Genomic DNA, 14,193 nt, shown 5'->3' with positions numbered 1-14,193 from the left:
TGTCATGGCAACAAGCTGATTTGCTCAAAGACATACTAGAATAGAAGTACTGACAAATGAAATGACTGTCAAAGAAAGAGCGTTGTGTTATTAAGAAGCACAGGGCACGATCTAGACACACTGATGCTTCAACAGCTGACTGATGTTTTTAGTAAACTGAGGGGACTAACTAGAGATATCTGGTTACTCTAGCTGTACATCATTGTGACTGGACTGATTTCAAAATCATGTTAAAAGCCACATTACTGAATTAGACTGTGTGACTCTGAAACATACAACATGACTACTGGTCATAACTGTGCCACATACTGTTTCTCAGTATCCTGTGCATATTAAAAGATTTTGAAAATGCATCTCCCTAACCTCTATTTAAACAAGTCTCCATAACTGTTCAGGCTAGTGGATTTAGTAAATGCAACTTTGCACATCTACAACAAAGAGTGTCAGATATGGTGTTCAATAATGTTAATGTAACAAGATGTTAATGTATGTTAATGTATGTTAATGTAACAAGACATTTCTACTATATAAAAAACATCTTCAAGCAAATAACAGTCTTAAAGGCTGGTTTCCGTTCTCAGTATTTACATTCATGCAAAATTTATATAACACAAAATATATTTTGACTGCCTGCTGAGAATATATTCAGAACTCTTCACAGTGCAAAAGAAAATCTCATATTTCTTAGGGCACTTTTTTGAGAAAGGCAGGTTCCACATACACAAGAACAACAAATTCAGATCCACTAACATATCCAATTCACACTGTCTGGCACACCAGCAAGGTCAACAACATCAGTAATTATCTTAATTATGACCTTCTTGGATTAAGGGTCATAATAAATCCTCCCACACTTATAAGTTCATCAAACTTGTCTGCTGCGTAACCCGAACCTAACATGTAATCACAACACAGCCGAGTGCTTTCAGTGTTCAGATGCCTGCTCTGCCTTCAATTACTATCATTTACTAGGTACATTAGTAGCTCATTTAGTGTTATAACCTTGAGGAGATTGACTGGAGTGTCATGCACTAAAAAACATCTGACCTGTGAGCATCATGAGCATCAAATCATGCATTGGCATTAAACACACCCCTAGTTTCAGAAATTTCCAGTCCAAGTTGCATAAATCATTGTGTAAAATGTGTTTAAAAATACATGACGTGTTAACATAAAACGAATGACTATCTGAAATCTATTTGTCAGACATCTGTCATTAGCTGGGTTTGTGTGATTTATAGCATGCAAATGTCACAGATGCAGATCAACACAGCAGATCTGTCCCTTCTAATTGCATCCGGAGGGGCTCTGGATCGCTTTGCATTATTCCGACCTCATTGACTTTATGATTAGCTGGAAATATTTCCTTTGGGTTTCAGACGCTCCTTGTGCCCACCGCAGCAGTGTTGGTCTTTTTGAAAGAGCTCATTGCATCTTCTCCACAGTTTGTACCATTCACCTCCATCTTCTTCGGTTTCCTGCACATGACAATAAAAACAGGGAAACATTCTCATGACTTGAGACAATACAGTCATGCTATAAAGATAAGTCAGAAGAGAAAACAGTCACTTTGTCAATGTTTTTCGAGCTGAACATTCTCTCCCTCTCACAAATGACTTCTTGGCCGCTGGCTGTAATCTGAGTTATCTTCAGCTGTTAAAGTAATACAGTGTTATTCTGCATGGCCTATTTATTGCATCTCTGGTCATTATATTTGACCAGTGAGCCTGTGCTCCCTACAGCGTGTGTAATGCTGGACTGGACTGAATACAGTGGCAGAGACTTTGTTGTGAACACGACTGTACAGATGCTCCCTGAAGGTGCATTAGAAGCCATCAGAAGAGAGTCCTGCACAAAGAGACATCAAAAGCAGTGCCAGCAGATTACATGACCATCAAGAAAAATGTTACATAAACGCTAGTGTGGAATTCATTGGATAAAACATACTTTCCTTGAGCTATTGCTAATTAAAACATCATCTGTGGGTTAGAACAGCAGGGATCCACTTTAAGTGAGAAAATTGCAGTAAATAGCATGAAATACTAAAGTTAATCTCAAACTATTTAAACCGCGCTGGCTCCTTCTTTCATATACTGCAGCTCAAAGGGGATAATTCACGCAAAAATGAAGACTGGCTGTTCATTTATTCACTCAGACCATCCAAGACGTAGGCTTTTTTTCCTCAGTAGAACAGTTCTTTTAGACAATTTGTTTCAGTGAACTGTTTCAAATAATGATTCACCAGTTTGTTTACGTAATGACACAGTGATGTAACATAGACATTATATTATTAATGCACCCAATAATGATGTGAAACGTGGATGTTTTACATGTCTGAAGCATATAAAGTGACTAGACTAGTATTCATCAGCTCATCTTTTTACATAAACTAGCTCCTCGATACTTGAGTGAGCTCCTTTTACATTATAATCCTCTACGTCCGCTACGTTCTCAAAACTCAGGCAATTTGATAATACCTAGAATATCAAAATCAACTGCGGGCGGCAGATCCTTTTCCTATTTGGCGCCTAAACTCTGGAATAACCTACCTAACATTGTTCGGGAGGCAGACACACTCTTGCAGTTTAAATCTAGATTAAAGACCCATCTCTTTAACCTGGCATACACATAACATACTAATATGCTTTTATTATCCAAATCCGTTAAAGGATTTTTAGGCTGCATTAATTAGGTAAACCGGAACCAGAAACACTTCACATAACACCCTATGTACTTGCTACATCATTAGAAGAATGGCATCTACGCTAATATTTGTCTGTTTCTCTCTTGTTCCGAGGTCACAGTAGCCCCCAGATCCAGTCTGTGTCCAGATCGGAGGGTCACTGCAGTCACCCGGATCCAGTACGTATCCAGACCAGATGCTGGATCAGCACCTAGAAAGGACCTCTACATCCCTGAAAGACAGCGGAGACCAGGACAACTAGAGCCCCAGATACAGATCCCCTGTAAAGACCTTGTCTCAGAGGAGCACCAGGACAAGACCACAGGAAACAGATGATTCTTCTGCACAATCTGACTTTGCTGCAGCCTGGAATTGAACTACTGGTTTCGTCTGGTCAGAGGAGAACTGGTCCCCAACTGAGCCTGGTTTCTCCCAAGGTTTTTTTTCTCCATTCTGTCACCGATGGAGTTTCGGTTCCTTGCCGCTGTCGCCTCTGGCTTGCTTAGTTGGGGACACTTTATTTCTGGCAACATTGTTGACTTGCTATTTGATGCTGCTGAACTGAGCTGGATGATGACATCACTGAATCGACTTTTGCATTACTGACAAAATGTTTTCCTGTTTAATACGATAAAGCTCCTTTCACAAAAAATTTGTCTGACTTCATTTCAGACTGCAAAGCAACAAAATGTGATTATTTATAAAGGTTGTGATTCTTTTCTAAACCTACTATAAAGAAAGGTGACTTGACTTGACAGAAGCCATGAGAAACCATAGAGATGTTAATTCCTCCCTTTCATTCAAGCTCTCGGTTCACACATGCGCACATCAGCGGTTCATCAGTCTTCAGTCCGAGTCTAACTGTTTCCTCTGTTCAGTGACTGTTGAAGGAACCGGAGCACTGAATCAGTTCATTCATCACAAGATCAGATATACAGTGATATTTCAGCTCATTTCCATTTGGAGTGACTGTCAGGCGTCTGAAAGTGAGGTCTGATTGTGTAACTTGTAGATCTGTGCTGCTTAAGACCAAAACTGATTCAGATGATCCATACTGATTTTTGTGAACAGTTAAACTATTTCACTAAAAAAGAACTGGTTCAAAACAATGATTTGCTCACTCTGGAGGCTCTGGATTACAAATAATAATTATGTTGTAATTAATGTTCAATTTCTTGCACAGACCAATTGTTTCGCTTCATAAGACCACAATATATTGTCAGGAGCCACAGGAATTCATTCTGTGTTGTCTGATGTGCTTTTTTTTTACTCTAAGAGTGAGTGTCGCCATTGACTTGTATTTTATGAATCATGATGGACCACCGTTTAAGCTAAAAATAATCTTTAATGTTATATTGAAGAAAAAAGTCACCTACACCTTTTCGATGACCTGAGAGTGATTAAATGAACTATCCCTTTAAATGAGAGATAAATGAAATATTTGTGCTTTTCAAATTTAAAAAAACACACCACAGTGATGAATTTTACAGTCTCTGCACTGGCTACCTATTAAGTTCTGTATCAGTTACAAATTATCATTACTTACCTATAAGGCCCTAAATGGTTTAGCTCCTGCGTACCTAACTAGCCTTCTACCACGCTACAACCCATCACGCTCCCTAAGGTCACAAAACGCTGGACTTTTGGTAGTTCCTAGGATAGCAAAGTCCACTAAAGGAGGTAGAGCTTTTTCACATTCGGTGGTAACTAGGATTTACACAAGCTCCAGTCTGGATCCAGAACACCTGAGAAGAGATGATGCTGACCCTCAGAGGACCTCAGATGATCCTAACCTTGAATCAACAAACAGAACTAACAAATATTGCTACATGTGTGACTGCATCATATAATAATTGCTGTTAATGTTCATCGTCTGGTTGGTTACGTCTTTAATTGATTCCTGTCATTTGCACATAAACTGAGAGTCACCACTTATAAGCTACTACTAAATATCGTAGAAACTTAATTTTCTGTAAAGTTGCTTTACAACAATTTGTATCATAAAAAGCGTTATACAAATAAACTTGAATCGAATTGAAAGGTATACACTTTGCCTTAAACATTTATGTCAATTATAACTTAAAATCTTAAAAATAGAAGCTCCTAAACAAAGTTTGTTTCAGCTCTCCATGATGAGGAGGCACACAGCATATGCTCGTGTCCCAGTGGGTTAGGGCAGATGGCTCGTGAGATGATTTCACTGCTGGGATTATTGATCAGCTGAAGCTGTTTATTTCTTCACTCAGGTTTAGTGTACGGGGAGCAGAAACGCTGCGATCACAGAGCACCAAAAATCCCCTGAATGAAGCCGATCTCCTGCCAGGGACGGAAGAAAGATCAACACCTGCATGAATGACTCAGGAAAAGACATTTCCTAACAAAATGCTTAAAACATGTCATCCTAAATCACGTTAAAGATTATTCTTGACCTTTCCTTAAAAAAAAAGAGTTTGGAGTTTGGTATTTTTTAGGGAAAATAAAATCAAAGAATCTAACAGTTTGTACTGCTTGATGATCAGACCTGCGTGGCTTCACACTGGTTTTAACATTGCTCCTGAATCAGTCACATTACACTGGTCCCCCGAGCACCATTGGACAACCCACAGTTTTGGAAGCACCCAGGTTCCTCAATAATAGATGTCAGCAGTTGACATGTGGCAGGTGGTGACACAGCACTTCACAGAGTTAATTCATTTTTAATATCAAAGCTGTTCGAGTGCAGTGCCCACCCGTGTTTGAAGTCTGCTGGAGGGCTCATGCTGTAATTATACCTGAAATCAAGTCAGATTCTACTTCAAACTTTTTTTAATAATGTATTGATTTTATTTGCAGCATCATTTATGTTCATGTAGGTCAAAGCATTTCAGTCCTTTTTATTTAAGTCTCAAAGATTTATTGGGTCAAGTCCCTGGCTTAACTTTTCAATTATGTTTTTGTTTTTTCTGATGAAAGAAATACATAAACGAAGAGAGTGTGAGGGACCTCAAATGTTTCAAAGTTTGATGTACTGTATCAGTGATTGCATTAAATACGCATATTAGCATTGGATAATACCCTCTCTAGGGCTCAAACTATCACACCCATTATCAGTTTATTACTGGCGTGTTTTTACCCTTCTATGATTTTTATTTGTAACAGTAGCAAACCCACAAGAGTTGTCAGTGTTAGTTTTGCACTTACATTCAGTCTTACAGGAAATTTTATCAACATCTAACAAATCCTTCAGATTCCCAGAATTTTGCATAACTTTTATTTATTTAACAATCCTCCTGATGATTGTTTCCTATTGTTAAAGGTACCACAGAATGCAAAAATCACTTTTATAAGGTGTCTGAACACAGTTGTGTGGCTGCAGTGTGTGAAAACAACCAGCCTATAATGGTAAAAATCCACCCACTCATTGTTTTATAATTCCAAAGGATCATAAACAGTCTCTCCACATGAGCAGTTCCACATTTCATATACACAGCCCTGAGTGAGGAGCAGTGGTACATCATTACTGTTCTCTTGCTGTAGCTGCTGGAGGTACAATGTCAGCGCCAAAGAGCCATTAAACGTGTGGTGTGTTGGGATGCACCATCGAACATAGGAGCCTCCATAGACCACTGAGAACATGGTGGTTACAGTTCATTTTTAAAGGAAGTGTCACGGAAAAAAACTGAAAAGTCCTATACTTTTTGCTGATATTTTACACTTAGACGGCCTCAGAAATTAGTGTCAGTTCAGCTGGAGCTGTGCAAAGATTGCTTCTGAAAGAGGGATTGATCCCAACGCTTCGTGCATGAAAGTCAGGTAGTTAAAAACTGCATTTGGAAGCAATGTGTGAGGTCAGTGACACGTTCACCGTAACACTGGTCTGTTCATGAGCATGAGCTCTTGAACCCTGCCCTCTTCTAAGAAGGGAGCAGAGCTGCCAGGTTTTCGCAACAAAACCCTCTCACGGACATGAAAAGCAACCCACGGCAACAGTGTTAAAGTAGCCCAATTCCACAGGGAAACCACAGACTTGGCACCACTGAAGGGAGGCGAGAGCACCAGCGTAGGGGATATACACATCAACAGAGCATTTTGGTTTATACCCAAAAGTTGGCAATTTCAAGAAGCTAGAAAAAATTATCTGTTGAGTAGTTTGCGAAAAAACTTTGCATACACACTCTGGGGACCACAGAGATCAATTGAAAATATTGTATCATTGCATTCTATGGCACCTTTAAGGTGAAATTCCTTAGCTAGTGACCCAAAATAAAAGTCATATGACAGTCATATTCACAGGTGATGCGTGACCAAATCTCATGACATAATATGGTGCCACATGTGATCAGACCTACAGCAGCCTTTCATTTATGTCTCAGCATGGCAAAACAACACTTGTACCAACAGCACTGAAGCCACAACCTTCATCCACCCCTGCAGAACTGCACTAACTCTGTGACAGCGTTACATACAGTACCTCTTCATGGCCTTGTAGCAGATAATGACTGCTAGCAAAAGAAAGACAGCCAAAGCGCTTCCTGTCATCCCAAGCACAATGATCTCCATCCACCAGGGCCTCGACAGAGGAGCAGAAGCCTCCGGAGCTGAAAGAGTGATCACACATCCATTCATCATCATTCATCATGATTAAACACCTTCATAATCATAATCATAACAGTATTTATTTTGCACAGCATACCTAATGTATATATAATGATATAAACTGATTAAAAAATATTTATATAAAAAAATATTTATCACAAAATCTATAAAATACTGATTTAACAAATCAATGCTAGACAATGTTTTAACAAAATGCTATAGAGTTGTAATGCAGGTGAACTCAGAGCTGAGGGAAAGCCGGACCCTCGTTCACTGCTGTCTCATGATTCAGAAGCACAGGAGTGCACTTTCACTGTTAGATTCTAACCGTATGAATGCTTTTACTGTAAATTCATGAGTTTGCACCTATTGTCACACATATTTAAATTTAGGGGATTCTGGCCCCGTCCACACGGAGACGTGTTTTGCTGTATACGTTTTGTGTCAGTTTTGTGGTTTTGTGTGGATGCAGATATTTCTTGGCTACGTGTGGACGTAGCTTCTGTCACATGTAGATACCTGTGTTTAGTCCCAAGCTATGTGCCTTGTTAGTTGTCATGGTAATTAATCAGTCTCACCTGCTGCTTGTTAGTCCTCTGTTCTTCTGTGTATATCTCTAGCCCTTGTATTTTACTTGCTACTTTGTCAGTTGTTGAATGTAATGTTTATTCCGCTGGCCCGTGTTTTTGTTCCCTTCCCCTTGTGCTTTTGGTTTCTTTCTTCTGTTACTTTTAATAAATCTCCTCCATATAGATCTAGGTCTCTGCCTGCAACATTACAGAACATCTGACCGGTATGCAGTGGATCTAGCAGGTGTTCAGCTTATTTTCTCGTGCCAGGAAGAGCAAACCCACCAGCGTCCAGTGTGGTGAACACAGAAACACTGCCCACTGTGATTCAGCTTTGTTTCCATTAATGTGGAAGTACAGCATTCAGCATATTATATGGAGAAATGGAATGCATAGAAACTGTGGACAAACGTAAATGGGCCTTGTGCATTTAGTCACTGACCAGAACTAAAAGACCACTGTAAGTATTCACCAGGAATAAGACACATAATGTGAGACAAAGATATGAATATGATACATGCACGTTGAGTACTGTATGTAATATGAATAGCTTCTCAACATCTTATCTCAATGATTTATCTCAATCTGACCTTTGGAGAAGAGTCCAGTCAGAGTGGTGTGTAGAGATGGCTTACCCGCAGCGGTCAGTCCTCGCAGCAGAGGTGGAGGAGGAGGAGGAGGAGGAGGAGGAGGAGGAGGTACAGGAGGGTATGTGCTGCAGGGGCACAGCAGCTGGCAGCCCTCTGCTCCTCTGTTTATACCGTGCTGAGAGCAAGACATCTGGAGCTCTGCCTGGAAGAGAGAGAGAGAAGCTACTCATGCCGATCATCTGAAGTGACACACACAGTCTATTACAGGCTCTGTGCTCCTGCAGGGTCGGTGGCTGATTGACACACCATCCCAGAGGCTTAACCAGCCACCACAACAATAGATCATGCACACACTAATATGTCACAAAACAAGCCACGGTGTTCAGTTTCATGGTAATGCTGCCTGTCCAGCCAAGGTTTAATCATAAGGAGCCTACAAAGCCCTACAAAGTCAGAGGCTCTTCAAGACTGGGACATGTTTAAGCAGGCTGCCACATACACCACACCACTGACCTCCAGGAGTACTCGGAGACTGTCACTGCCTACATCAACAAGTGTATTGATGATGTAACAGTCACAAAAACCATCACTGTCTGGGCCAACCAGAAGCCGTGGATGACAGGAGAGGTCTACAGACTCCTGAAGATGCGGAACGCTGCCTTCAGAGCTGGAGATGAGGTGGGCCTGAGAACAGCTAGGGCCAACCTGTCCCATGGCATCAGAGAGGCTAAGAGACAGCACTCCAGGAGGATAGCCCATCAATTCAGCGACAGCAGAGACACTAGGAACCTGTGGCAGGGGATACAGACCATTACGGACAACAAGCCCCCACCACGGACCTGTGACAGCAACATCTCTCTGCTGAACGAGCTGAACCCCTTCTTCGCTCACTTTGAGCAACAAAACAGCACCACTATACAGAAGACTCCACCTCCTCCCGGCGACCAGGTGATGATGCTGACCTCAGACAGTGTGAGGAGATCCTTCAGCAGGATCAATGCACGCAAAGCTCTGGGTCCTGACAACATCCCTGGGCGTGTACTGAGAGACTGCGCAGCAGAACTCACTGATGTCTTCACAGACATTTTCAACATCTTACTTAGTCAAGTTCCTGGGTGTGCACATCACAGAGGACCTCTCCTGGACTGAAAACACAGAAAGCACTGGCCAAGAAATCACAACAGCATCTCTACTTCCTCCACAAACTGAGGAGAGCCAGAGCCCCGGCCCCCATCATGTACACCTTCTACAGAGGCACCATCGAGAGCATCCTGACGAGCTGCATCACTGTGTGGTATGGCACCTGCAATGCGTCCTGCCGAAAGACTCTGCAACGCATATTGAGAGCAGCTGAGAAGATCATTGGTGTCCCTCTCCCCTCCCTTCAGGACATTTATGGAACCCGTCTCACTTGCAAAGCCCTCTGCATCACAGGTGATCCCACTCACCCGTCACACAGCTTCTTCACCAGCAGACTGAAGAACAGCTTCATCCACCAGGCTGTCAGGAAGCTGAACTCCCTCCCGAACTTGCCCCCCCCCCCCCCCAGATCCTACATGCCCAGGTCCTTATACCCCCCCCCCCACACTAATATACAATGACATGCACCAGTCACTTTGTGCCGCATTGGTCTGCTCACTACCTCATTCAACTACCTCTTCTGTCAGTTCAAAAGTTTTTGCACTACAATCTTTTTATCTGCACTGTTTGTTCAATTCACTGGTTTGCAATGTGCCTTGTGCTGCTTTATTTAACTTTTTTTTTATTATTATTATTTTACATGCCCTTATTGTATAGTGTATTGTATAGTGTATTGTATTGTATCTTATATTTTATATTTGATCTAGATTTTTAGGCTCTACTGTTAGTGTTATCTGTATGCACCGAGGGTCTGAGAGTAACACAATGTCGATTCTCTGTTTGTATGTACTGTACATGTGGAAGAATTGACAATGAAGCAGACTTGACTGGACTTGAAAGATGAGATGAGTAGGGGTGATATTTATTTTGTGCAACATTTGCAACTGCTTTTTATCACTTAATGAGAAGCACCACAAATTAAATTGTCATGTTTTAAACTACTGCAACAGACATTTATACGTTTTAAAATGCAAAGTATTCAAAATTAAAATAAAGCAATGTAAACACTTGGATTTTTACAACACTATTAGTGTGTCCCATCAGGTAATGAATAGTTCGACACACACTTGTGGTCTTCATGCTCACTTGAACACTTGGCTCAAACACAGGAAATCAGTCATTAAAGTAGTCAAGTAGTCAAGTGTGGGTATTTGGATCGTTTCCATAGTCAACCCTATTAGTTTCCATGGCAATTCATTAGCTCCACCCCTTATTTCTTTATAGCCCTGTGTTTCTGTGCTTGGTTGTACCTCCTGCATGTTTGTGGTCATTCTATTAAACAATGCTGCACTTCACCTCTAGCCTTATTCTAACAGTATTTACTGAATAAATAAAAAAATTAAATGAAAGAGGGCACATACATTTTAAAAAAGGTTAGAAAATTGCATTTATAAAGGTAAATATATAGGTAAATAAAAGTTTCGAAGAAATATCACTCTTAAGAGAGAGATTCTGGAAGAGTTTCTGTTGCTTCTTCTAGGTTAGGGATCATTTTGGGGTTTTCTCCTGCTAAGAGTGCACCTGTCTGGTCTGGTGTTACAGAAAGGCCGTGCTAGCAGAGACCAGCACAGAGGATCAGGACTCAGACGGCCAGAAGTGGATCGCCCACCTCCTTCAGCGCTGTAGTGGGAGGCTCTGAGACTCAGGGAGAATACATTACCACTGATCCTCAGCTCTTCCTATGGGCTGTGTGGGTGAACATGTACAGTATGGAAATAAGGCAGAAACACATCTACAGTAAACAGCTGCAGCTTTAAAACCAGCTATGGGGCTCAATAATACCAATGACTTCAGAAATTCGTTCATGTAGGTATTTGTTTCAAATCCTTATGGAGAACATGAAGAGGTGGTGAATGGTGCTAGCGGTGAATAATCTGCAGAGATTGGCTCTAATGACTTCACACAGCTCCAGTCTCTTTCAATGTTTCTTCAGAATAAGTCATAGTCCCTCAAGCTGTTTTGTAGGTGTCTGATGTTTGCTTCAGTATTTCCTTCGGTGGCTCATCTATAACAGTTTGGTGTGGCTCAGCTACACATCTCAGACTGTACATCTCTTAATCATCTCTCAATACTCCACATCTGCAAATAGTACATTCTGTCTATTGTTGTTTTTTCCTCTATATTTTTATTACCATATAGTCTGTTTGTTATATTTAATCATATAACATTAAATTATATGTTTTTTTAATTTCTGGAAGCTTCAAGGCTACTTCAGAACCTGCTTATAACAGACAGACAGCTAAAAGTGTTGTTTCATATGATAGCTCTAAGATCATAGATAAATATCCACCTCTTTCAGCATTTACTGAAACTGGACTCAGTGCGGGAGTCACCTGTCCAGTGAATCAAACTTGAGTCGATTTCTGATTTGTTTTTTGTTTTGTTTTTTTACAAATCCTCTTTATCCGATTAGTTTAAAAGTGTGATTCACTCGCAATCTGGTATAGCTAATTCTGATGCTAAACAGTTCCTAATAGGTTAATAAGAGTAACAATCCTCTGGTCGTTACTGGAGCACTCGTAGTAACAGGTTACCTGACACAAGAGAAGACAGGACGAGATCAAGCAGTGAGCAAACACAGAAGAGCAGAGGTCCAGCATCCCTGCTTCACTCCTGAGGTCAAGCCCGAGGTGATGTGAGGGACCCAGAGCAACACGAGCACAGGAGCAGTTCTACTGAAGAGATGCCTCCATCTCAGCTGCAGACGCTTTATTACTCTGACAAAGTCACAGAGTGAAAATAAGTTCTTCCACGCATCTGAATGTGGCGTGACTCCAGCTCAGGACTAGGAACTCCTCATCACTGTCGAATCGCTGGTCAGACTGTGTAACTCCACAGACGATCCTAAGAGCAGCGCACACAGAAACACATCGTGAGGAGCAGCAGCGCGTCGCTGAGATCCACACACTACTCAGATCTCAGCTGCTGTTCAGAGCACACACACACACACACACACACACACACTGTGATGCAGTCTCCTCCCTCCCTCTCTGTCTCTCTCTCTCTCTTCTCTAGTGCTCCAGTCATCCTCAATGGATAACCTTCTCTTTGTTTTCAACAGTACAAATTAACTGTGACCCTGGGGCAGAAACTATAAGGGTCTATTTTTTCAAATGTATAATTTTGACTCATACAATGTTACAAGAGTTGGCTATTGCTACAAATATACCAACAAATATTACAAGAGACTGAACTGTCTCTCTCTCTCTCTTTATTCAGAGTGTAAAACACAAGTGGACTATAATATGAATCAGTACAGTACACATTGTTTGATTACTCTTCTGTCTACAGACGACTGAATGATTCTGAACATGGTCCACAATAACTGCCTGCCTCCTCACATCTTCACTCTTCTTCTTCTTCTTCTTCTTCTTCTTCTCAGCTCTGTCTACATGCTGCTCAAATGTAGCTTTGTGAAATGTATATCTGACCTATTTTAGAGAACAGATTGATCTAATGTTTTACATTCCCTTTCATTTGTGATATTCAACATTCATTATATTAAATTAAATTATTTTACAAAAAAAAAAAAAAAAAGAGAGAAAGATATGTATAGAAAAAACGCTTGCCAAATTATGACAACTAGTTCAGCTATTTTACATTTAATGACTAGATGTTTTGAGGGGAAAGACTATTCCGACAGAGAATCATAATATGTTTCGATAATGATGTAACAGCAGACAAATGTACTAAACTAAAGCTCTGATTGTTCAGAATGAAACACTGCTCTGATGTGCATTTGATGATTTGGAGCTTAAACGTAAAATTTCACTTGTGATCTGACAAATTATTGAGAAAAAATTAACCACTTCTTTTACACATTTATATGATAATGAAAAACAAATAAGAGGAAAATAATACATTTTGCTAATATAACTTTATATAAATATTATTGATCAGTTCCATGAATAATCAATAATCCATACCATGAAAATAAGTCTTACACAATCATGGGGTATTTAATGTAAAAATCAAATAAACTTTAATACAAAAACAGCATCACTTAATTAACAGTGAATTGCCTTTTGCCATTACAATTATGATTTTAAGGCAAGAACAGAACTCTTCTACTAATGTAATAGTGAGAGATGATAAAGCTATGATCATATCACAGGAAGCATACTGAAATATTAGCTAAAGAATTAATATATTGGTAATGCGCGGGAAAGTGCGCCCTCGGGTGGCGTTTCTTATCGATACACCGGACATCTGTGTGTTCCCCTCATCACAAGTCTTTTATTGACATTCGGTATTTTCTGTAAGTTTAGAGAGATTTTCCTTAATGTTTTTTTTTAATGTCCGAGTATTAATGCTCTCCTAAAGTCCGACATTATAAAAAAAAAATATGTATGTATTTATGTATGTATGTAATTTTCCCTTTATTTGAAATAAAATTATATATAATTTGTCATTTTTAGTAGTCATTATATGCTGTGACAGATATCATGTGCGTTACAAGCTTCTGTTTGAAAAGAGCGTTCATGTGTGTGTGTGTGTGTGTGTGTGTGTGTGTGTGTGTGTGTGTGTGGAAAAAACGATTACAACATTATAGAACCAAATTAAATTAGCCTATGCACTTTACATATACATCAGATTTCTCATCAATATGGTTAACTATAAAGATTAATAATAAGGA

General features: G+C 40.1%; 1 protein-coding gene across 1 annotated transcript; it reads right to left on the bottom strand.

Moving 5' to 3' along the window:
• Nucleotides 1-523: 523 nt before the first annotated feature.
• LOC132111860 (proline-rich membrane anchor 1-like) lies at nucleotides 524-12,454 on the bottom strand. The gene is made up of 4 exons (XM_059519498.1): nucleotides 12,092-12,454; nucleotides 8,463-8,619; nucleotides 7,134-7,260; nucleotides 524-1,478 (listed from the first exon to the last, which is right to left on the bottom strand). Exons 1-4 carry the CDS (start codon nucleotides 12,155-12,157, stop codon nucleotides 1,376-1,378), a joined length of 453 nt encoding a protein of 150 aa, XP_059375481.1. The 5' UTR covers nucleotides 12,158-12,454; the 3' UTR covers nucleotides 524-1,375.
• Nucleotides 12,455-14,193: the final 1,739 nt, after the last annotated feature.

Source organism: Carassius carassius, chromosome 31 (genome assembly GCF_963082965.1).
Source record: "Carassius carassius chromosome 31, fCarCar2.1, whole genome shotgun sequence".
NCBI lineage: Eukaryota > Metazoa > Chordata > Actinopteri > Cypriniformes > Cyprinidae > Carassius > Carassius carassius.
The sequence above is the reverse complement of the archived record's forward strand: the minus strand, read 5'-3'. Positions and strand labels throughout refer to the sequence as shown.

What these genes read in the sequence shown, in the direction of transcription:
- LOC132111860 (XM_059519498.1), bottom strand. Translation starts at nt 12,157, where the DNA reads ATGCTGGACCTCTGCTCTTCTGTGTTTGCTCACTGCTTGATCTCGTCC. An exon ending in GCGAGGACTGACCGCTGCGG is followed by an intron (nt 7,261 to 8,462) that starts GTAAGCCATCTC and finishes TCACTCTTTCAG; the next exon opens with CTCCGGAGGCTTCTGCTCCT. An exon ending in TGCTACAAGGCCATGAAGAG is followed by an intron (nt 1,479 to 7,133) that starts GTACTGTATGTA and finishes TGTCATGTGCAG; the next exon opens with GAAACCGAAGAAGATGGAGG.